This window comes from Capra hircus, chromosome 1 (genome assembly GCF_001704415.2).
Source record: "Capra hircus breed San Clemente chromosome 1, ASM170441v1, whole genome shotgun sequence".
NCBI lineage: Eukaryota > Metazoa > Chordata > Mammalia > Artiodactyla > Bovidae > Capra > Capra hircus.
In genome coordinates, this window is record NC_030808.1 from 68,715,066 (window position 1) to 68,740,751 (window position 25,686).

Sequence of the window (25,686 nt, forward strand, 5' to 3'; positions counted from 1 at the left end):
GACCAGACAGTGAATTTGGGCTGACTTGCAGATGGGCCAAGGTTACTGAAGGTTGTTAGTTGAGGAACTGGCAACTTTGTTTGGTTTTTGAAGGTCAGGAGCCTTGGATAGTGAAAGGGAAGAGGAGGAAAATTCAGGCGGGGAAATAGGGAAGGTGAATAGTGGGTTAGTTCATCAGGGCTTTTCCCCAAACTCAGCTGTTCAGTAAAGTATAGAAAAGGTGAGAGGACAAGCTTGAAATATATGCTGAAGTTCATGAAGAGATTTTATGAAGAGATATACAGTGGGATGGAGAAAAGGCAGGCATGTTCAAGTTTGGTTTTAACCCCCTATGATTCCAGGTGGAGGGGTTCCCTGAGTGATCAGTGTGGGGACACTGGGTCCCCGGGTAGGGAGGATGGGTCACCCCTGCATGGGCAGCAAGGTTCCTAACAGCAGGTTCATCATCAGGCTAACACACAGCTCTCCCACTCCCTCCCCTACCTCCTCCTCCCTCCTCTCCTGCTCTCAAAGGACAGAGCGAAGTTTCTGATAATTTTCAGTAGAGAAAGTTTCTAACTTTTCTGAACTTGGAACAAAAATGTTACATAAAACAAACATTGTCAAGGATGCTCTTCCCACCTGGCCTAGTCTCACAGTTCTCTCCAAAAGCAGAAGGAAAAATGGAAAGATGAAAAACAGAGGGAGTGACTCTTCCTTGCTGAGGCTTATTTCTTTCCTTTGGGATAGTGTTCTGGAAGTGAGGACTTCAGTCTGTCACTCAGGAGGGGACACAGCAGAGCCTGTCTCTGCACCACCCCCAGGGCCTCTTTGTTCTTCACCAAGATGCTTGGCTAACCACTCCTTGCCAGAAACCTCCTCACCCAATTCCAGATGAGGAGCCCTGCGGTCAGTATGAGCAGCACACACACACGGCTAGAAGCCAAAAGTAGAGTAGGAAGCATGAAAAAACTAAGAAAGTCACAAAAATCAGTTTTGAAAAAGAGCTACACTGAAAACATAATTCATGATGTCTTTCTGTCTGCACGATTCAACATTTGTACTCTTCTGTACCTCAGTTTCCCATTCTGGTGAAGGAATATTTCCCGTCTGGGCTCTAGTTTGAAATTGGAGGTGGAGAAAGGCTCTTTTAAACCATTTAATATGGGCTTTGCCATTCCATGTGTGTAACAGAGGAACACAGCAGTGAAGTGCCCTCCAAGGGCAAATCTGCCCATCTAATGAGAGTCACACAGCCCTTTCCCTTAGAAGCCCCTGCTATAACTGAACAGGCCAAGGAAAGCACGAAGGCTACTATAAGGAAGCGTCCAGAACATGGACAACCTAGAGTAACAAGTGTCTCTCTTCCTGAACGCCTACTATGAGCCTGGCATTTTTTATGTAATTTCTTACTCAGTCCTCACAATTCTTCAAGGTAAGTATCATTGTCCTCATTTTTGCAGATGAGGAAAATGTAGAAGTTAAATAACCTGCCCAAGGTCACACATCCAGAAAGTGGCAGAGCTGAGATTTGAACCCAGGTCTTTCTCATGTCTGCTGTGTACACTGCCTTCTGCTGGCCAAGTCCATGAACCAAAACGTTTGGATGATTCAGGCAGAAACACACAAAGCAACATTTTGGCCCAGATGCTGTTGCTGCTGCTGCTGCTAAGTCACGTCAGTGTCTGACTCTGTGTGACCACATAGACAGGAGCCCACCAGGCTCCTGTCCCTGGGATTCTCCAGGCAAGAATACGGGAGTGGGTTGCCATTTCCTTCTCCAGATGCTGTTAAGTCCTATCATTTCTCCCTCCTGATCAACTGAATGGAATGCACCTGATTGAAAATACCAAGGGCAAGGGGGAAAAATAAAAAAGACAGGAACATACCATGTTCCATGTGTTATACATGTCAACTGCTCACTGTCTGTGTGCCTAACAGAACATGACATGAGCCAGGAATGTAGAGAAGACAGTTTATTATGTCTGCCACAGAAGCAGTAACTCAGGCGCATACCTGCTCTCCGTGGCTTCCAGATCCTTCAGACAGAAGCATCTAGAACATATAGTCAACTGAAGATGCATTTTAAAACCAGCTGCCTCAAATTCTTTGTAGAACAAGAAAGGATATAAATCTATAATATAACAAATATGTTCCTCAGTTTTGGCTATTTTTATACCACTGGATGTTCTACCCAGAGACTGTAGAACCTCTCTTTATAACTCAGAAAACTCATATTATGAGTGTCTAATATTAGAGCGAGACCTGCAGTGTGTTAATAAGTTAAGTGCTTCTATGAAGGAGTCTATAGCTGGGCTTCCCAGGTGGCGCTAGTGGTAAAGAAGCTGCCTGCCAGTACAGGGGATGTAAGAGACGTGGGTTCAGTCTCTGGGTTGGGAAGATCCCCTGGAGGAGAAAGTGGCAAGCCACTCCAGTATTCTTGCCTGCTAAATCCCATGGTCAGAGGAGCCTGGCAGGCTACAGTCCATAGCATCACAAAGAGTCAGACACAACTGAAGCAGCTTAGCACATGCACGTAACTGAATAGGGGGAGGTGGGAGGAGTCTCAATATACACCCCCCCCCCAAAAAAAAGAATTCTGGAAGGTCTGGTTAATAAAAGCTGCTGTCCTATCAAAATGGGTCTCACTGATTCTTGCTCCTCATGGAAAATGCCCAAGTGCTTCTGGACAGTGTATACTGGCAGACGTGAAAATGCAGTTGAAATGCTGCACAACTCAGGTTTTCCAACCATGTATTGTCTGGTACATGGAAAAGTCCTGGGCCCTAATGATCTTAAACCAAGTGACCCCTTGAATTACCAAGGAAACATTTCAGAAAACTGGCCTGCTGAATCAGAATGCCGAAGGTAGAGGGCAATTGGATATGGGATATCTGTGAATTCCAAGCTGAGAGTTATTGTCTAAATAATAGAGATCGTTGACATTTCAAAGAAATTTAATGGTATTTTTTTAAACCACATTTCCACTTAAATTTTTCCCACTAGTCTCTGCCCTAGGCAAGATTTTCCGAAAATCATCTCAATGAGATCATAAATGGCCGTCGCTTCTTAATGTTGATGTATGGATGTTAACTACCCTTTTAAGGCACCAACTGGGCCATATAATATAGTGACTTCCTATGTAAATGTGCATGTATTTTCTCAGTTTTGGAGAACAAGTGTTCAGTTTGCCTGCATGCCTGAATTTCTTACATGTCTCACATAACAAACCATCATCAGATTTGCAGGTACACAGAGACCATTACATCTTGAGGTTTAAAAGGAGATAAAAGTTTTTGTGCAAAATCTAATAAATACACATATTAAAGTGACCCAAACCACTTCTAGTTACATCTTCAAGGATAACATGGATCCTCAAAATATGTGAGGGATGCTTTCTAAGACCTTTGGAATCCACAAACATACACACATACAAATATCATTTAGCAGATGGATTCTCCTTTACAAAAGGCAACCTACCACAGCAGTTAGGACCACTTTGGAGTCAAACCAACCTCAGTTCAGATCTCAGCCCCTCCACTTGCCAGTTGTATGATCCTGGGCAGGACCTTAATGCCCCAGTCTGCAAAATGGGAGTAATGGTATTACCCATTCCAAATTTCATGAAATGATGCATGCCAGATACTCAGCACTTTGCCTGGCACATGGTAAAGATGCAACAAATATTAGACATTAATAATAGTGATAATAAAAATGATACAAATAAATTAGCTATTAATAATGATGACACTAAAAATATTTTTTTAACTGTTCTTCTCCCTTAGAATTTTAACCATTGTATAAAGAGCCAAATGTCAAATCCAGCACTCGTAAAGCTATTAAATTCCGCCACGAAAGTAAGTTCTGCAGATGTGATAGCACATCTGTAAACTGGTGCTGACAGTGAATTACGATGTGGGGGAGTAGATAATCGGGACAGTCGATGCCACGTCCCTACCCTCAGCCCGTTAATGCAACATTATGCAAAGGAAAATATGATTTAAACTTTTTGAGACCCTTTTGCCCTGGGAAAGGTGAGCTCAGTGGGCACCAGTACTTTGTCCTTTCACAAATACGTGCATCCTGTCCCGGACTTTCTTTAGAATCTCATCGCCCTTCTGAATCCTTAGCGCCCCCGACCTCCACAGTTCAGAGTAACTGTCATTTGAGCTCCATGCTGAGGCTTTTTCTGTCCCTTAATGAACAGTTTTTGCCTGGCTGGAGTTCTTACTAAAAGTGTCTCATACTGATTTTCTCATTTCCATAAGGTAGCCTTTGACACCGTGAGCTGAACCACAGTCAAATTGGAGGTCAGACTCTTTCATTCCTCTTAAACTTTTCTCCTGGATAAGAGCCATTGCTTTTTGAAATATTTCACTCTTCCAATAGCACTAGAAGCTGGTTCTCTTTGAGGAACCATCGTTCCTAAAGAAAGGATGATTCCATTGCCTCCAATGGCCCAATAGAGATGGTAGAACCGCACTGGAATGTGGGGTCTCTGGCATGGCTCCATCACTCCCTCCCTCAGTAATCCATTCCCTTAGCTGGCCTTGCAGTGTGCATGAACCAGCTTTGTGCCTTAGAAAAGTTCCAGATTACCACGTTATAGACCCCGGAGACACTTGAAATCAAGAGTGTTAAGTCAGTTACTACTAAAGATCTGCTGCACAAATGAGTAACCTTTTCTCAGTTTCTTTCTCTAGCTGAATGTCATGGTAAGACTTGGTAGGGCACAGGGACCCTGAAAGAATTGAAACAAGAAAACAAAACCAAAAAAACAGGAAGGGTGTGAAATAAACACTAATGATCACTGCCACTGGGCCTCTTATTTAATGTCTCTCTATTTATATTATTCCTGGCTCCACTTCTCCTTGTCTGTCTGGGAAGTTGGAAAGTCTCAGCAGGATTGCTCTACAGGGAACTAACGCAAAGAACAGCGGGCAGGTTTGCGCTCTTGCAGTATTTCACAGTTAAAAGTGGCCAGTCAGTGATCCTCCTCTGGATGCTAGACCTGGTTGACTTCTGAACCTTCAGACCAAGCACTGTCCTACACAGCACTCTGCGTCCTCCATTTCCTCTAAAATAATGACTGTGTATTTGCCAGGTTGCACTGTGTGCATGGGATCGCTAGAAATACACTAGTCACACTGATGGTTTCACTCTGTTTTCTATAAAGGGCTACAGGATCTCATGAAAATTTTGGCAAAGTTATATGCAAATCACAGAGCCCCGGCCCTTTTCTTAACAGGATGGCAACCTTGCTCCTCGGTGGTACCTGGGACCTGGAGATCCTTTCTCCACTTACGTTTAGCACGCAGCTCACCGGGTTAGCCGTGCCGCCGTTGGGACCTCCCACCTGGACTCCCATCACCCGCCTCTCTTGAGACTGCTCTGGCAGGGCTGGTGTGGGGTGCAGCCTTTGCTCAGAGGGCAACATGTTCCATGCAAAATCTGCCCCCCGGGCCATGGGCTCACTGCTCGGGGCCCCTTGCTTCTTTCTCTACTGGGTGCAATTCAAGGTTGCCGAGCTTCTCTCCAAAGTCTAAAATGAGTGGGGCAGTAGGGACCTGTGAGAGGCCCCATGGCCCAACACACTCCCCCAGCTCCCAGTCTGAACATCAGGCCCCCGACCCTGGTGGGGGGCTCTTTAGAGTTTTCCTGGAGTTTTTCTCCAGGTTGAATGTTTCTTTTGTCAGTGGCCCCAATCTGGAAAAACCCATCATTTTAATCTAGCCCCCCTCCCCTATATCATGAACGGGAGGGAGAAGGAAAAAGGGACCTCTTATGGTTATGGTTTATAGAAGGTGAGGGTCAACTCCAACTGATCCCAAACACTAGCAGGAACTACTTCTCCCAACAAATGTTCCATCTGCTTCAACCTACCCAGGTTTTGCCACTGTTTTCTAGCTCCTCCCTAACCTTACTCACTGCTGAGGTGTCTGGTTCGAAGATCACCCTACCAGCCTTCCTTGGCTTCCAAATTATCCTGTTGGCAGGGGTGGGTGGGAGGTGGGAGAAGAAATAAACAAACTGGCCACATGTTGATAATTGTTGAGACTAGATGATGGGCACGTGGGTGTTCGTTATATCATTCTCTCCCTTTTGTATATGTTTGCAGTTTTTCTTAATAAAAAGTTAAAAAATAAAAAAAGTCTTCCAACTCCCCAAACACTTGAGAGCCCCCACCCCTAACACAGTTTCATGGAAATCCCACACCAAGGCAAAAGGCAAAGGTGATTCCATTACATTATATATATATGTATGTATATATTCATTTTCTAATTTTTTTTAAGGCCCACTGCTTTATTTTCAATAGACTAAATCTATTTATAAGAGGTCCCAAAGTTGGGTTTACTTCCCCCAGCTGGGTTATGGGGGAGGGCTTGGGTAAAGGGTTCCTTAAAATCCTGAAAGTTTACACTTCCATGTATCTCACAATCTTATTGTGAGGGTGGGACTTGTTCAGTGTTCTGAACTTTGCGGAGGAAACATGCTCTCGACTCAAAGTGTCATGCTCTGGAATTGCACCTGGCTCAGGAAAGGACTGTCTTTGTACTTGAATTTAAATCCAATGGAGAACCTTAACACGGGCATTTGCATGACTAAGAATTGCTGCTGTCTTTTTCCATATGTCACTTTCTTGAATGTGTTCTAATAAAATTATTCTAAAGCAGGCTGTTGATATACAGTGATTTATAAATACTTTCTGTTGAGTACTGAGGCCCTTAATTTTCTACCAAGAATGCACCCCATCCCGCTTTCTGGAAAGATCTGTTGAGGACAGATGCAATGGGTGTACGTCTGGCCTGGTGGTGGCACCACTGCAATTGCCGTCACAATGCGAATCACGTCCACCGCTGTGGATTTTGTTTTCTGGTTGCCTAGCAGCAGATTTCGTTGTCCGAGATAAAGATAGTCGTTTGAAGTGGATGATGTGGTGGGAGAAGGTGGAGGGGGCAAGGCAGGACCAGGAGGATAATTCCCTCAAAGAGCAAAGCAGAAGGAGAGACAAAGGCAGCCAAATAGAGTTAAGTTCTAACTCATCCTGTTCGCTGATAAGAGTACATTCAAGTGATTATCAGTTAAGATTTATTTACAAAATTGCACTTTTTGATATCAAGTTAGAGCAAGTTCAAATCTCAAAATGTCCTTAAGCAAACTAGAAGCAAATGGAGAAAGTATGTATTTCCAAAGGTAAATATTTTGAGAAGCACTTTGACTCTGATCCCTATCTCCCCTTAAGCCAGGCTGGCCAGGGCACTCCCATTAGCCATAACCAACTTGGGTCAGTTTTTTGGAACAGGAAGCTTTGTTAGGACCCTTGTAAGGGGCAGAAAAGGCAGGACCAGACAAGGAGGCTTCCATACACTGAGCACTCTCCTCCCACCAGATTATTGGGAAAGCGCTTGATACATATCAACTCCTCTGATCTTCAGAGCCATCCTGAGAGGCAGGCAGTACTTCATTTTCCAGATAAAAAGGCTGAAGCTGAGAGAAGCAAATAATTTGTACAAACTCATAAAGCTGGGGAATAACAGATCTGTGATTCAGATTTCTGATCCCCAAACCCTTGCTTCTTCAAACCGCAGGGCTAATGGCCAGTGCCCAGTCTGGGCTCTCTCCCCTATACCTTGCCATGAATACATTTAATGAATTTTGCAACCTCTGTGTGCTCTGGGGGTTGGTGGAGGGAGGCACAGCATCCTGCTCTTCCTGTTGATTAGAGATCTCTTCCAGGCCAGGGTTTTGAAACCTACATCCACATACCTTGAACTTAGCTGTATAGAGCACAAGATGATGAGGCTGAGATTCCCATTTGGTTTTCACAGGAATTTGCTCACTCAGCAAATCTTTGAGTGCCCCCATGTGCTGGGCATTATGAACTAGGTGGGCAAATACAGACTCAGCCCCTGTTCTCACAGAGTTTGCTAGTGGAGGAGAGAGGCATTAATCAAATAATATTTGAATGGGTATGTAATTATTAATATAATTGAAAGGGACCTTGGAAATCATTGAGATCCACAGATGAAACAAGACCCAGAAATGCTAAGCAGTTTGGTTAGGACCATATAGCAAGTTAGGGGCTGCATAAGAATGAGAATTCAGTAGTTTTCTGTTCCTAGAGGGCCTTTTCCCTATTGTGTCACACTCCGGTCTCTTGCACACCCATAGCCAGCCCTGTGAATGCATTGATCAATCAGTACACTACCCTCAGCCCAGGACAAACCAGATAGCACATTTTGTAATGATAATCAAACAGCATAGTGAATTAAACCCCTGAGGATGGCAGTTACCCAAGCCTTGTTTGCAGACTTATTTCAGAGCCCCAAGCAGGAAGAGAGAGGCAAGGCTCCTGTGCTGTAAGAAGGGTTCTTGTAGGTGTTTCAGTGTTTTGATCTGACCCAGTATTTTCTTCTCTCTCAGGTCAGCAGTTATTTGTTCACTTGTTAATTCAGAGTATTGACTAGGAACCATGCACAGTTCTCAGAACTAGGGACACAGCAGTGAACAAAACAGATTGCCCTTATGGAGTGAATATTCCAGCTGGGGGAGACAGACTATAACTGAAATAAGTAAATAACAGCATATTAAGAGGTAGTAAATGCTACAAGGAAAAGTAGATCAAGAAAGGCAAGTGGGGAGCACTAAGAAAGGTGGTGATACATTTTTAGGTGGGATGGTTGGGAAACAGACCTCCCAGAGAAAATTATGTTCTCGGCCATCATTTTACTTACACACACATACAGCTGTGCAGTATGATTTGAAAAGTCCGTAAGCCTTATCCTATCTCCTTCAGAGAAATAAAGGCCTTTCAGTAGCATGTCTCAGAGCCCAACTCCTGGGTTTCCTTTTTTCCCTTTGAGTTAAGGCAGTGGTTCTCAAACTTGAGTGTACACCAGAATCATCTGGAGCACTTGTTAAAACACAGATTGCTGGGCTCCACTCCCAGAGCTTGTGATTCACTCAGTCTGGGGTGGGTCCAAGAATTTGCATCCCTAGATGCTGCTGCTGCAGGTGGTCCAGGTATCTCACTTTGAGAGCCACTAGGTTAAGTATTATTGGAGAAGGAAATGGCAGCCCACTCGAGTATTCTGTTGGAATATCCCATGGATAGTGGAGTCTGGCGGGCTACAGTCCATGGGGTCACAAAGAATCAGACACAATGATTAAACAACAACAAGATTAATTCTCATAGCTGAAAGATCTCTGTTAAAATCCTGATAAACGATGTAACTATTCATTAGGATCCATGGACATTGTCAAAGTAGCTATTCCTGGAAGAGCAGAATCCTTAAGAAATTGGGTTAAGTTTCAGAAGCCACAGCCTAAGACTCCAAGCATTGAGGAGTTAGGGCAAAGGACAGGTTGTGAAAAGCTGGTGACAGTATTTCACTGTTTGTCTATCAATACTTGGTGTTTTCCTAGCGTTTAATACTTTTACAAACTCTTTTATTCACTACTCCTTTTTGTCAGTTAATCTGTTAGGTAAACAGGTACAGGTGTCCTTATTACATTTTCTAGATAAAGAAACTGAAACACAAAGAGGTTATATGGCCTCCCTTGGGCATCACGGATGAGCACACCAGTTGCCTCCCTCCTAGTTCAGTGTTCTCTACTCACACTCTTCATAACATGAGCTATAGGTTTCCCCTGGGGTATCTACCCCGGGCCATTAAAATCCAGGACATGTAGTTGCTCTTTGCCTTTTAGTCTGTTCAAAATCCCACTTGCTGCATGTAGATTATCCATGTGGGTGATTAACTGCGACAAATTCTAAGCCCTGCATGAGTTTCCTCTGCCATAAACACATTTCTCTTCTGCCAGGTATTGGACAGAGAAAATGCAAACTCATTTTAATATTAGCCCAAGCTAGAACTAATCATCATAAAAGCAAACCTGCTGGGGGTAAGGCAGACAGAATGCTTTCCAAAGGCAAATAGAAATGGTATTTGATTATGTGTACTTTTGCTTCCATCCCATTAGTTGTGATAATTGAAAGTTTCCTGTAACACTAAAGTATATGGGGAAATGAGGGTGGATTTTGTTAAACCCAATGACTGATGAATCACATTCCCAGGTATTTAAATATACCCAAGAAAACCATAGACATGAAAGAGAAAATCCTGTTTTCTAGTACTTGCATTTCTTTTTGTTATTTTCTCCAGTTGTGCACTGATTCCTCACAGTGAGAAAGTAAGGTCTCCCACTGAATCTCACAGACAAGGACCCAAGAGTTACAAGGAGCTGTTTCTCTTCCGCTCCCATATGTGTTTTGACCATCCAAGAGCCAAAGGTTTTAGAAGCTTCATTTCTAAAACTGTCCTCATCTGTCTCTCAACTCTGATATTCTAACATTTTCTTCCTATACCACCATTGAGACCACTCATTTATTCAATAAGCTCTTACTCTGCACCAGACACTGTAAGAGCCACTGAACAGGCTATGAAAATGAGTTAGAAATAATCCTGTACTCAAATACATGGCATATATTAGAATCATTTTATAAATCACATAGAATAGTCAAGTTGAAGTGTATTCTAGATGTAGATAATAAACCCATGTGAGCATCTCCCCATTTTAATTCTCTGTACTCACTCTATGCTCAAAGAAAGCTAATTAATGAGTTATTTTAGCTTCAGCATAAAATAGGTATCATTAGGAAAGGAATGCCTGGGGAAGAGTAGAGTGGGGTAAGGAAGAAACTCTGTAGCTCTGAGCACACACTGAGATGTGCATCAGAAACCCAAAAGCTTGTTAACAAGGAGGTGGCATAGGATCTAACATCTGTCATAGTTATTCCACATGTGGACCATGATAAATTGAAAATATGAGGATCATAAAACTTGGATGATTAGGATATCCATATTATGAAAGATACTATGTGAATGTGTTTTCCTGAGCTTTAGACTCCAAGCTGTGCTATAAAAATGACTGTTCCTTAAAAACAAATAGTGCATGTCCACTGCAACACAAGGATGGAGCGTATAAGCTAACAGGTTGGTTTGGAGGAGATGAGGTGGCGTGCAGAGGATTCAGTTAATCAGATCAGTGTTAGAGACACCGTGAGAAGGAAGGCAGACTGTAATTCAACAATACATGTGCACAAATACATATGCATAGGAAAGGTGCTGAAGCCCAGTAAAAAGAATTTTGTGAGGATGTGAGCCCGTTAAATAAATTGCAAATACATAATCCAAAAAGGAAGACAAATTTAGAAAACCAAAATGCAGTCAGAAGACAAGGATAAGATTGTCGTTCTGATGACCCAAGTAGCTCAAGGAATACCACTCACACACCTTCCTTCTGTTTGTGTTGGGTCACCTGTTGGTACAGCAGCCCTTACTCCCTCTATTCAAAGGAGCTGCTCAGGCTCTGACTCCAGTCTGCTTTAGGTTGGGTTTTGTGAATAGCAGAATCTCAACACAGGGGTTCAGGGGAGATGTCCAGTTGGCTCTCGGATCTGTCCTGTGAACCCTATTTCTGCCAGTTCTGCAAGCCTCTTCTGACCTGGGAGGGAGTTTTCACAGCATAGATGATGTATCCAGCCTTACCAATGACCATCAAGGGTGCTAGTGGCTTGATCATCTAGCCAGGCCCGCTGTGGGTGGGTATGGTCATGGATGGTGGTAGCCACAGGAAAAAATAGCAGTGATGGGAGGAGGGAGTCTCGACGTATATGCCTTTGAGTTTCTGGGACAGTGGAATAAGAATTTGGAATAAGAAGTGGAATAAGAATTCTACTTGTTACTCTGTCCAGGGGTACTGTTGCCTGGCAATGGTGACCTTTTAGCTCGAGTATCATGTGGAATTTTTATATTTGGCTGTATTGATTTTTTTAGATTTTGCTGGGTTGCTGCTATGGCATCAATCAGGGTTAAAGGATCCCAGGGTGAGAGTGGGGACCAACATGTGTACTGAGGAGGGGGCTTCTGATCATACCTGGTATGGGTCAACTATCTTTTGGCCTATCCTGATAAAAATTTAATTTTTAACTAAAACTATAGAATGTAAAAACATTGTACCTTACATGTAGTTGTGGACCATTAGCTGAATAACGGACCACTACAGTTTTATAGGATCCATGTCAGATCTTACTAGTAATTGGATTTGTCATTGTTATAAAATAAGTCCCATGAGGGCAGCAATTCTTGTCTGCTTTTTTCACTGCAGTAGCCCCACTGCCTATGTTAGTGCCAGACACAGAGTAGGCACTGTTAGTCCAATTGCATATTTTTTTAGTATGCAGAAAAACAGAAATATTTTCCATCTTTAATACAACCCGACTGGTTGTATTGATGGTGAATACTTCCACTACACCACTGGGGAGTAAGAAGGAGTTCTGAAGAATAATGTCACTCTTGGCAAAAACAAGGAGCCTGCTGCTTGAGTTCCAGGTAATGCAAGAGTAGAAGACAGGCTTGTGTGTGATAGGCAAAGTTACAACCTGAGATCAAGGACAAGAACTGATAAACAAGGACAGCAATTAGAAAGTTAGCAAAGAAGCTCCAAGGCTGTGATCAAACAGGCAAGCAGAAGCCCAGCTGTGTGTGGGAAAATACTGTGTGGTTTAGACACTGACAGTGCAAAGGATTCTGATAAATGCCGACTCTTCCCGCAACAGTTTCTATTGTCTTATACACCCATGAGTTTTTAAATATATCATTTGACTTTGGGGGCTCTGTAGATGATTTCTAATTAAGAATGGCAAATGGGACAATTGCAAAAGGAAAAGCGCCAAGGGCCAGGAGCAATAGAAAGGAGGATAACCCCAAAGCACACATGTCTAAAAACTTGAAACAGTTGCTATGAAAAGTCAAATTTGAAAAATGTCTCATTTGATTTGCTTCACTGAGTTGGTCGCCAGTGAAAAGGACTACAATTCCAAAGACAGCGTTGATTGCAAATGCACTTTTCCTCACTGCCCTGTCCTATCACCATGCTCATGATTCTCATTACATATTCCTGAAGCTCCAGGAAATGAAAATGTGAGAACTGATGCAATCTGTTCGAGTCAGTCCAAGAGATGGTCAACAATGGAATGTGATGCCAATTCCCTGATAACAAGTGCAGCTGGCCTTCAGCTTGATTTTATTGAGCTTTAGGACTGTTTCCAAAGTACACACAAGGAAAATAAAATATAGTCCTAACTGCAAGAACTGTATAGTCCAACTGGGATAGAAAAAAATATACTCAAAGAACAAAATTCACACTATGTAGGAAGCATAGCTATTGCATCACTCTAAGAGATTCCAAAAGCTAGAATTATTTCTCCTTCCTCTCTTTATCAAACACCAAGGATGAGTCATAGCATGTAATGGCCATAATCTTCAGGTTGTTTAAAAAAAGTAATAATAAATATAATAATAATCATGGTAGTAATAGTAACAACAACAATAATAAAATCTAGTTCAATTCAGTCCAGTTCAGTCACTCAGTTGTGTCCAACTCTTTATGACCCCAAGAACCACAGCATGCCAGGCCTCCCTGTCCATCACCAACTCCCAGAGTCTACCCAAACCCATGTCCATTGAGTTGGTGATGCCATCCAACCATCTTATCCTCTGTCATCCCCTTCTCTTCCTGCCCTCAATCTTTCCCAGCATCAGGGTCTTTTCCAGTGAGTCAGCTCTTTGCATCAGGTGGCCAAAGTATTGGAGTTTCAGCTTCAACATCAGTCCTTCCAAAGAACACCCAGGACTAATCTCCTTTGGGATGGACTGGTTGGATTTCCTTGCAGTCCAAGAGATTCTCAAGTCTTCTCCAACACCACAGTTCAAAAGCATCAATTCTTCAGTGCACAGCTTTCTTCACAGTCTAACTCTCACATCCATACATGACCACTGGAAAAACCATAGCCTTGACTAGACGGACCTTTGCTGACAAAGTAATGTCTCTGCTTTTTAATGTGCTGTCTAGGTTGGTCATAACTTTCCTTCCAAGGAATAAGCATCTTTTAATTTCATGGCTGCAATCACCATCTGCAGTGATTTTGGAGCCCAGAAAAATAAAGTCTGACACTGTTTCCACTGTTACCCCATCTATTTGCAATGAAGTGATGGGACCAGATGCCATGATCTTAGTTTTCTAAATGTTGAGCTTTAAGCCAACTTTTTCACAGTCCTCTTTTACTTTCATCAAGAGGCTCTTTAGTTCCTCTTCACTTTCTGCCATAAGGGTGGTGTCATCTCCATATCTGAGGTTATTGATATTTCTACCTGCAATCTTGATTCCAGCTTGTGCTTCCTCCAGCCCAGCAGTCTTCCCAAATTGCATTTAATGTGTATATGTTTATATTTGTCTTAGAATAGCCCCTTTACATATCCCTCCCTTCCTTAACTTCATCTTTCTTACCACTCTCCCAATATTCCTGAGCTCCTACTAATATCTATCCCTAAGACAGTATCTTCCCCATCCAGGGAAAAGAATGAAAGCAGATATATCTGTCAGGACAAGCTAGGTTGTGCTCTGGTAACAAACAACTTTAAAAATACTGGTGGCTAAAAAAGCAAAGATTTATTTCTTGCTAGCACTACATAGTCATAATGGGTTGGCATGGGGCTCTATTTGTCACAGAAAATCAGGGACCCCTAGCTGATGTATCATCTTCTAAAGCTGCTGATTACCATCCCAGACAGAAAGAGAATTTTAAAGGATTTTAACCCAAAATTAAATGATCCAGCCTGGAAATGACTCAACTTCAATGGCCAAGACTAGTCATGTGGCCCTACAAAACCAAAAGGGGCCAGTAAACCAAACGAGTTATGTGTCCAGAAGGCAAAAAGCTAAAAATGTTTAGTGAACATCAGAATGACTACATTAGCAGTAACCTCAAGTCATATTTGCATATAATTTACATTTTGTCTCTAACTCAGATTTCAAATATTGCATCTACTCAACAAGTATGTGTATTATGTGTGTGTACATGTGTGTATTTATGAATTTCAAACATATACATTGAAATACTGTTATTCATGTTTGAGTCATTGTTTTCTGTTATTCCCACTGCCTAAGTTTCACTAGGCCTCATCCCTGACTATTAGGCTCTGAATTTATTGAGTCAATGTGTCAATGTCTAATCAGAATATGAAGATGGGAAGGCTTCTTGTTCTTAAAACTTTTTCCAGACTTAGGGAACCAGTTTTTAAGGGCACAATGTCCTGATGGACATAGAGGAACTTGAGCCCTTCCATATCTTAATTTATTGCATTATTTATATGGTAACCCTCCAAGTTCTCTATTAGTATCTGGCATCAGCCTCTACACAGTAAGTTTTACATAGTAGGAATGTGAACTTATTGAATCCCCTGGCAGAGTCACTGACTAATGGTTCAAAGAATGTTTTACCTAGTAGACCCATGTGCTACTTTAGTCCTATTATAAGCTGTGCTATAAGATTGCATGACCTGGCTCTAGAAATCATATGGTTACTCCATCATTAAGCAGCTGATTTCACTAGGAAGCCAGAGCAAGCTCTACTGTAAACCACATTCAAATTTCTGCAAACACAGGGTATTGCATACAAGTAGACCTGGGCAAGAAAATATAGCACTGCAATGAGAAGGAAGGAACCCTGGTTTGGAGTTAGGAAAGTTGATTTTGCTCCTCATTCTGCTATTGACCAGCTGTATGAACTTTGAAAAACATTTTAGCCAAATCATTTGTCTTCTGAATATCTCAATTTCCACATCTATAAAGTTGAAGAGTAATAGAAACTTATCTCTCAATTTCATTCATACTTAAACATTCTATTTTAATACTACTGACTTAGTTTTACCCCAGAGGTCTATGACTTTCACTAGGGAAAATCACAAGCGTTCATCCTAAGTAATGTAGAATTGGGAAAATATTATTTGTATATAAAGGATAACCTAATTTTATACATAATTATTATCTGTATTGATAAAAGAGATGTATTAAAAATTAGTAATTTTTTAATATTTAGTTTCAAAATATAGGCAGAGATTTTATCAGAAATTAACATATATACTTCATTTCTCATTTACTTATCCATTTATTTTTTTAAAATATATTGAACCTCTACCATGTAATTAGGTAGGTTAAATGAACCTAGGGGTAAAATGGGAATTGAGGACCTTGACAAGAACATTACTGAAATAATGGATCGTGGAATACAAGCTGCATAGGAGGGAAAGTAATAAAAGGAGAGTCTTGACAGATTGGGAGACTTTGTTCAGTTGCTCGGTCGTCTCCGACTCTTTCTGACCCCATGGACTGCAGCATGCCAGGCTTCCCTATACTTCACCATCTCCTGGAGCTTGCTCAGACTCATGTCCATTGAGTCAGTGATGCCATCCAACCATCTCATCCTCTGTCATCCCCTTCTCCTCCTGCCCTAAATCTTTCCCAGCATCAGGGTCTTTTCTGGTGAGTCATTCTTTGTATTCGGTGGCCAAAGTGTGGGAGCTTCAACTTCAGCTCCAGTCCTTCCAATGAATATTCAGGGTTGATTTCCTTTAGGATTGAATGGTTTGATCTCTTTGCAGTCCATGGGACTCTCAAGAGTCATCTCCAACACCACAGTTCAAATGCATCAATTCTTCGGCACTCAGCTTTCTGTATAGTCCAACTCTCACATTCATACATGACTACTGGAAAAACCACAGCTTTGACTATATAGACCTTTGTCAGCAAAGTAATGTCTCTGCTTTTTAGTAGGCTGTCTAGGTTTGTCATAGCTTTTCTATGGGAGTCAGTAGAGGGCTCCATTTGCTAGAGGCCCCAGTGGAATTAAGGAGAAGTCATAGTAAAAATAACTAAGGAGGGTTAGCTGTGGTCAGGAAAGAGGATGTGAGACTTATCTGTGCAACCAAAATAGAGAAACAAGGGCCAGATATACTCCCCAGCTTGAAGCAATCAAAAACCAGACAAAAAATAAGAAACTATTTTCAAGACATTGGACATCAGACCACAACGGACAGTGTGATCCCCAAGAGACAGGAAACAAAGTGAGCCCTGTGAATACCCTTGCTTACTGCTCTGAGTTTCCAGGTTTCAGTGCCGGGAGAGGTAAACCAGTGGACTTTCAGTCTCACCTTCTTAATTTCACTAGAGAATACGGAGCTGAAAGTCCAGTGATATCAAGGCAGCTAGATTTCACAGGACAGAGTTGTGGAGAGGAGAAAGCTGCACAGAACTCTGGAGATATTCAGAGGGTTTCCTGCAAGTATTCATCAAATTATTGATCAGCACATGCATAAATGGAAACTCCCCCAGGATGGGGAAGAATCACCTGAATTAATTAGAGGAAGGATACTCATTGTTCCCCAAAGAGCCTACAGTAATGCCTGTTCCCACCAGGCAGACTAGGAAACCTCAGATTCTCAGGACATCAGGTTAAGTACTTAGAATAAGCCCTAGAAGAACTAGGCTCTGATTCTGCCTAACAAATCTTAATAGAATAAGACTATTCAGAGTAACTGCATGCCAGGAAAAGCTCAAGAGTAGTTATAGGAATATATGAATATAATTGTTGAGCACCCAAAAAAAGGTAAAATTCACAATACCTGGTATCCAATCAAAAATTACTGGGCCTGCAAAGAAGCAGGAAAATATGACCCATAATGAGAGAGAAAAATCTATTGACACTTAACCAGCACTGACACACATGTTGGCATTAGCAGACATGGACATGAAAACAGTTATTATTCAGTGTTTCATACATTCAAAAAATTAAGGAGAGATATGGGAAACATAAGGACAAACCCATGTTGAACTTCTTAGAGGTGAAAACTACAATGTCTAAAGTAAAAAATACCTGAATAAGATTCACAGTAGATTAGACATTCCAGGAGAAAATATAAGCATACTTGAAAGCATCGTAATAGAAACTATACAAAGGGAAACATTGAAAATTTAATAACTTTTTTAGAAGTACAAAGCATCATCATTGTTGATCCATGGAACAACCTCAAACATCCTAATATTCATGTAATTGGAGTTCCCAAAATGGAAAGGGGGACATAAAAATATTTAAAACAATAATGGCTGAGAAAGAAAGTAGAAAGTATTAATCACTCAGTCATATCATTCTTTGCAACCCCATGGACTGTAGCCACCAGGGTATCTGTCCATGGGATTCTCCAGGCAAGAATACTTGGAGTGGGTAGCCATTCCCTTATCCAGAGGATTGGCCCAACCCAGGGATTAAACCAGGTCTCCTGCATTTTAGGCAAATTCTTTACCATCTGAGCCACCAGGGAAGTCCAATAATGGCTGAAAAGGTTTCAAATTTGATAAAGGCTATAAATTGGTAGATCCAAGAATCCAAGTAAATCCCACACACAATAACTAAGAAGAAAACAAAAGCAAGGCATAACAATTAAATTGCTCAAAACTAGTGATAAAATAGAAAACCCTAAAAACAAAGGTCCATCTACTCAAGGCTAATAGAGTTCTACCAAGAGAATGCACTGGTCATAGCAAACACCCTCTTCCAACAACAAAAGAGGAGACTCTACACATGGACATCACCAGATGGTCAACACCAAAATCAGATTGATTATATTCTTTGCAGCCAAAGATGGAGAAGCTCTATACAGTGAGCAAAAACAAGACCGTGAGCTGAGTGGGGCTCAGATCATGAACTCCTTATTGCCAAATTCAGACTGAAATTGAAGAAAGTGGAGAAAACCACTAGACCATTCAGGTATGACCTAAATCAAATCCCGTATGACTATACAGTGGAAGTGAGAAATAGATTTAAGGTGCCGGGAGCCAGTGTGAGGAGTCCCGCCCGTGACAAGGTCATGAGGAAGGAAGCTGACATACGCAAGGTGTGCTCAGACTTCAGGGACCCCTCTGGAAATTCCTAAGCATGTACCCCAACAAAAATCTGCCGGGTTTTTGTGCTCTGCTTTTCCACTCTTCTGACATTTTCTGGAAAAAGTCAATTCAGGGCTTTAGTCTTCTGCATTTGAAAGACTGTTTCAATCCAAAAACCCTCTGATGGCTTTCTAGCCTGCCTGCAGGACTCGTACAGCTGCGCATGTGATTGTTTGAGGCCTCCTGACCGCAGGAGGCACAGGAAGCTTAAAACATCCTAGGAATGTAGGAGCTTCCGAGGAGTCAAAATCTTTAGAATAGGACTGATTAAAAGTTTCATTTTTTGGGTCAATGCTTGCTGCCAAATTTTCATATCCTTTATTTTTAGATATAGTTGGTATATAGAAAAACAAGTAGTAGACCTGGTATTAGCAACATTAGATCTTTGAGTTAAGTACCTTCTTTGTTATATCCCACTGCACCTTTGTTCTATAGAGATGTAACTTTAATGCTTTAAGGAGATGCAGATTAAAGAAAAACACTTCAGGGGAAACAAAATTAACATTCATTAAGGAAGAGAGCCAAAAAGTGTTAACAAGCCTCTTGGCCAGAAGATAATGTAAAACACCTGAGACCTTTTGTATACAAAATTATATACGGAAAGAATCTGGGTTGCGAACGCTACATAATTTTGTGTTATCCATTGATCTCCATGTTTTATCAAAAGTATAAAAGGCCTTCTGAACAATAAAGGAGGGGGCCAGTTTCTCGGGCCAGTTTCTTCGGACCAGTTTCTCGAACTAGTCTCTCGGCCTGGTTTCTTGGGACTCTGGCTCCCCCCGTGTCTTTCTCTCTCTTTCTTCTTCTCTCCCTTTCCCTCTCTCTGCTCTTTACTTTAACTTTAGGCTGAATCTCCACCTGGGGCGCGGAGGCTCGCCAGGTCTACTTACTTGCCCTGGCTGTTAAGACCCGCACGAAAGGGAGCTTAAGGTGAGGCACCCTTAGATATTCAAGCGGGCGCCGGTGGCCCAACGTAGATGGTGCAAATTCCTTGTCTGGAATTTTATTGGCCTTCCGCGTAAACCAAGCTATTCAGCCCTCTTCCTCCACTTAATCTTCCTACTACGCTACAGTTTCTTAATCTAATCTTATATTAATAAATAAACAAGTTTTTCCACGCCAACGCCGTCCACCCTTCGAATTCCCTGGATCCACCGGGGCTGGACCCCGGCATTAAGGGACTAGATCTGATAGACAGAGTGCCTGATGAACTGTGGATGGAGGTTCGTGACATTGTACAGGAGGCAGTGATCAAGACCATCCCCAAGAAAAAGAAATGCAAAAAAGCAAAATGGCTGCCTGAGGAGGCCTTACAAATAGCTGTGAAAAGAAGGGAAGTGAAAAACAAAGGAGAAAAGGAAAGATATACCCATTTGAATGCAGAGTTCCAAAAAATAGCAAGGAGAGATAAGAAAGACTTCCTCAGTGATCAATGCAAAGAAATAGAGGAAAACAACAGAATGGGAAAGACTAGAGATCTCTTCAAGAAAATTAGAGATACCAAGGGAACATTTCATGCAAAGATGGGCTCGATAAAGGACAGAAATGGTCTGGACCTAACAGAAGCAGAAGATATTAAGAAGAGGTGGCAAGAATACACAGAAGAACTATACAAAAAAGATCTTCACGACCCAGATAATCACGATGGTGTGATCACTTACCTAGAGCCAGACATCCTGGAATGTGAAATCAAGTGGGCCTTAGAAAGCCTTACTACGAACAAAGCTAGTGGAGGTGATGGAATTCCAGTGGAGCTATTTCACATCCTGAAAGATGATGCTGTGAAAGTGCTGCACTCAATATGCCAGCAAATTTGGAAAACTCAGCAGTGGCCGCAGGACTGGAAAAGGTCAATTTTCATTCCAATCCCAAAGACAGGCAATGCCAAAGAATGCTCAAACTACCACACAATTGCACTCATCTCACACGCTAGTAAAGTAATGCTCAAAATTCTCCAAGCCAGGCTTCAGCAATACGTGAACTGTGAACTTCCAGATGTTCAAGCTGGTTTTAGAAAAGGCAGAGGAACCAGAGATCAAATAGCTAACGTCCACTGGATCATGGAAAAAGCAAGAGAGTTCCAGGAAAACATCTATTTCTGCTTTATTGACTATGTCAAAGCCTTTGACTGTGTGGATCACAATAAACTGTGGAAAATTCTTCAAGAGATGGGAATACCAGACCACCTAACCTGCCTCTTGAGAAACCTGTATGCAGGTCAGGAAGCAACAGTTAGAACTGGACATGGAACAACAGACTGGTTCCAAAGAGGAAAAGGAGTATGTCAAGGCCATATATTATCACCCTACTTATTTAACTTATATGCAGAGTACATCATGAGAAACACTGGGCTGGATGAAGCACAAGCTGGAATCAAGATTGCTGGGAGAAAGCTCAATAATCTCAGAGATGCAGATGACACCACCCTTACGGCAGAAAGTGAAGAAGAACTAAAGAACCTCTTGATCAAAGTGAAAGAGGAGAGTGAAAATTTTGGCTGAAAGCTCAACATTCAGAAAACTAAGATCATGGCATCCAGTCCCATCACTTCATGGCAAATAGATGGGGAAACAGTGGAAACAGTGGCTGACTATTTTTCTGGGCTCCAAAATCATTCCAGATGGTGATTGCAGCCATAAAATTAAAAGATGCTTATTCCTTGGAAGGAAAGTTATGACCAACCTAGACAGCATATTAAAAAGCAGAGACATTACTTTGCCAACAAAGGTCCGTCTAGTCAAGGCTATGGTTTTTCCAGTAGTCATGTATGGATGTGAGAGTTGGACTATAAAGAAAGCTGAGAGCCAAAGAATTGATGCTTCTGAACTGTGGTGTTGGAGAAGACTCTTGAGAATCCCATGGACTGCAAGGAGATCCAACCAGTCCATCCTAAAAGAGATCAGTCCTGGGTGTTCATTGGAAGGACTGATGTTGAAGCTGAAACTCCAATACTTTGGCCACCTGATGCGAAGAGCTGACTCATTGGAAAAGATCCTGATGCTGGGAAAGATTGAGGGCAGGAGGAGAAGGGGATGACAGGGGATGACAGAGGATGAGATGGTTGGATGGCATCACCAACTCAATGGACATGAGTTTGGGTAGGCTCCGGGAGTTGGTGTTAGACAGGGAGGCCTGGCATGCTACAGCTCATGGGGTCGCAAAGAGTTGGACACGACTGAGCGACTGAACTGAACTGAACTGAAATGCAGTCAATACATGCTACATGCAGATGAACAAAGATAAAAATGATAGCGTATTTCTCCTTGAAGACAAGATAAGCAAAAAGACAGTGCACCTCTGAGTGCAATAACAAAAGTAAATGAAACTCTCAACCAGGACTTCTATATCTAATAAAAATAACTCTTAATAATGAAAGCAAAATATTTTTTCCATGACATAAAAAAGCTGGGAAAAAATTCCAAATTCCTCACCAGCAGATCTACACTACAGGAAATGTTAAAGGGAGTCCCTTAGATAGAAGGGAATGATACCACAAGGAAAAACAAATCTGCACAAAGAAATTAAAAGCACTAGAAATGGCAAATACATGGTTAATATAAAAATTGATAGATAAAGAGCAGTATGAAAGAGCCTTTAAACAAGGATGTTAAAAAATCCTCAGTGAAGTAAAGGAAGAATACCGTATATGAAACAGAAACAAGTGACCACAGAATAAGAAAGCACACTGATGAGAGTATTACTGATTTAGAAAATAGAAGTGAAGCAATGTCTTAGAGCACAGCCAGAGGGATAAAAGAGAGGGGATGACAAGTAATTTTAATAACAATTCTGGAATACAGTGGGGAAGATGGCAAAAGACATTTTTCAAACATATAGTAAAAGAATTTTCCAGATCTCAGGAAATATAGAAACATTTTAGTGAAAGTAGAGAACATCAAAAAAAAGAAAAAAATGTTGTGAGAGAGAAAGTAGTTACCTAAAAAGGAATGACATTCAGTGTGATAACAAGCTTCTCATGACAGAGACTACAGGGAAATGGGTAAAAGCATCAATGTTCTAATGGAAAATCTTTGCTACTTAGAATTCTTTGTCTAGGAAAACTATAAGAGTAAGGGTGAGATAAGCATGTTTTCAATATACAATAACTTAGACATTTTATCACTCATAAATCCTCACTCTTTTGCAAAAAGGAAAATGAACCCAGGAGGGAGTACTAGATACACAAAGAAAATAAACGTAGAAGAGACACTAAAATACTATGGTAAATTCAGTCTTCCCCCATGACTCAGTTGGTTAAGAATCCACCTGCATTGCAGAAGACACAGGAGACCTGGGTTCAGTCCCTGGGTGGGGAAGATCTCCTGGAAAAGGAAATGGCAACCCACTCCAGTATTCTTGCCTGAAAAATCCCATAGATGGAGGAGCCTGGCAGCCTACAGTCCAAAGGATTACAAAAGAGTCAGACATGACTGAGTAACTAAGCACACAAATATAATTTAATGTTAAGCACAAATAATAAGAATAAAAAGAATAATAAACATTTGCAACAAAATGAAGTATTCTGAGGGAGGATAAAGCAAGCTCAGATCGTTTCTGACTTAAGAAATGGATAGAAGTAGGAATTCACTTAAGCTTTGTTAGAAATATGTACTCTTTCAAGGGTAGCATAAGACAGCCACTGGGAGGAAAGAAATAGAATATATAATTTAAATACTGGTAAGGGAAAGTACAGAGAATCAAGCAATTTTAATCATTCTGATAGAAGGAAACAAGAAGCAGAGAAAATTCATGGCTAATTGAAAAATATAAACAAAAAGTCAGAAAGAAGCCCAAGTATATTAATGTTAATCACTATCAATGCAGATGAATTTAATACATTAATTAAAATACAGTTACTTTCCAATTGAACTTATTAATCAAAACTCAGGTATACACTGTGTAAGAGAGATGCAAGCCTAAAGCAATGATATAAAAAATAAAGATGGAAAAAGATACACCAAGCAATTGTTAGCTAATAGAAATCTGGTATAGAAATTTTATCATCAGATAAAATGCAATCATTAAGTTCTCTAGTTCTTTAAATTCTTGTTATGTTTAGTATATTTATCACTCCAGCAAGCTAATTCAGAAATGTCTACCTGAAATTGGAGTGCTACTAGACCAAAAATTTTTTAAAGAAAGAAAAGAGCAGCAAAAAAAGAAAATGTGCGGTATAGGCTTTGGAAGAAAGCTGAAGATGAAAGAGAGTATTATTGGAAGCTGGAAAAATGAAAACCCACATTGTGAAGTGGTGAAACATTTGGAAAACTGTCATTTATAATAATCTGGAAGTCAGCTCATATATCTAATGAATAAGTACATTAAGATGAGTCCAGGATTTTTTTAAATGGAAATAACTGAATCATTTTAAGAAAAGCAGTAACAGAGGTGTCTGTGACCCATAACATGTAAATATAATCTCTGTATCAATCATAGCATAAAGGCCAGGAAGGGGGAAATGGAATGACTGTTGTAACGTTCTTATATGATCCAGAAGTGTTGTAATTTCACTTGAAAGTGGACTGTGGTCAGTTAAAAATGTGCATCAGGGTCCTAACATGACCACCAAAGTAGTAGAACAGAGAGTTACAGCCAATAAGCCGTCTTAGTCTGCTTGGGCTAACGTAACAAAATGCTACAGCAGAAACAACACATTGATTTTTCTCACAGTTCTGGAGGCTGGAACCCATGATCAAGGTGCGGGCAAATTCTGTTTCTGGTGAGGATCCTTTTCCTAGCTTGCGGTTTGGCCTTCTTCGTGTGTCCCCAAATGGCCTTTCCCCTACATTAATATGAGCTCTGGTGCCCCTTCTGGACATTTTCCAGGTATTTGGGAACTAAATAACACACTTCTAAGTAACCCACAGATCAAATTCGAAGCCAAAAGAGAAATTAGTTGAACTGAATGAAAATAAAAATACGACATATCAAAATTTGTAGAATGCCATTAAAGAAAGGAAGATGTGTACTTTAGTGATTCTGAGAGTCAGAGCATTCAAAAATAGTGACCATGGTGTGACCTTGGGGAAGGGCTGCTGAAGTGATGTAAAAGAGGAGCTCAGGGGAGTTGAGGTCAGAGAAACAAGGCCCGGGCGCTAGAGAGACTGCCCACAGGGAGAGAAGTCAGACAGGATGATGAAACTTGGAGCAGAAAGGAGAACCATCAGCCTGGAACCAAAGTCACCAATGAAGGAAGAGCTGCTAGTCCCAGCTTTGTAATCTTTGCAAATCACTTCATCTCTCTGAGCCTCTGTTTCCTTATATATAAATAGTGTGAAAGTCGATCGGTTGTGTCTGACTGTTTGCGACCCCATGGACTATATAGTCCTTGGAATTCTCTAGGCCAGAATACTGGAGTGGGTAGCCTTGCCATTCTCCAAGGGATCTTGCCAATCCAGGGATCAAACCCAGGTCTCCCTCATTGCAGGTGGATTCTTTACCAGCTGAGCCACAAGGGAGGCCCATATATAAATAAGGGAGTTATGAATTCTCCATTTCTATATAGCTTTTGATAGTCTCTTTGTATTTTAAATATTTTCATGTATATACATTTTATTTAGCCTATTCAGATGCTTCCTGGGGAATAGCAAAGTGTTAAATGATAAATAAACATGTAAACACATAATCTCTAAGTTCCATTCAAACCCTAGCTTTTTTATTTGTTGGCTGTCCTGGGTCTTCGTGGCTGTGCATGGCTTTCTCTGGTTGTGGCGTGTGGGGCTGCCCTCTAGGTGCCGCACACAGGCTTCTCATTGAGGTGGCTGCTTCTGTTGCAGAGCATGGGCTCAGTGGTATGGCGCACAGATTTAGTTGCCCCACCACATGTGGAATCTTCCCAGAGCAGGGATCTAACCTGTGTCTCTT

The 25,686-nt window shown here is 41.4% G+C and overlaps 1 protein-coding gene across 4 annotated transcripts in view; it reads left to right on the forward strand.

Annotated features, from left to right (window-relative positions):
• LOC102173333 (kalirin) overlaps positions 1 to 6,653 on the forward strand; it is a 513,182-nt gene extending 506,529 nt beyond the window's left edge. For all 4 annotated transcript variants that reach the window (XM_018045796.1, XM_018045804.1, XM_018045808.1 and 1 more), the window contains exon 34: positions 5,228 to 6,653. In XM_018045796.1, coding sequence (XP_017901285.1) covers positions 5,228 to 5,290 — 63 coding nt within the window. In that variant the 3' untranslated portion in view covers positions 5,291 to 6,653. The remainder of the gene's footprint in view (positions 1 to 5,227) is intronic.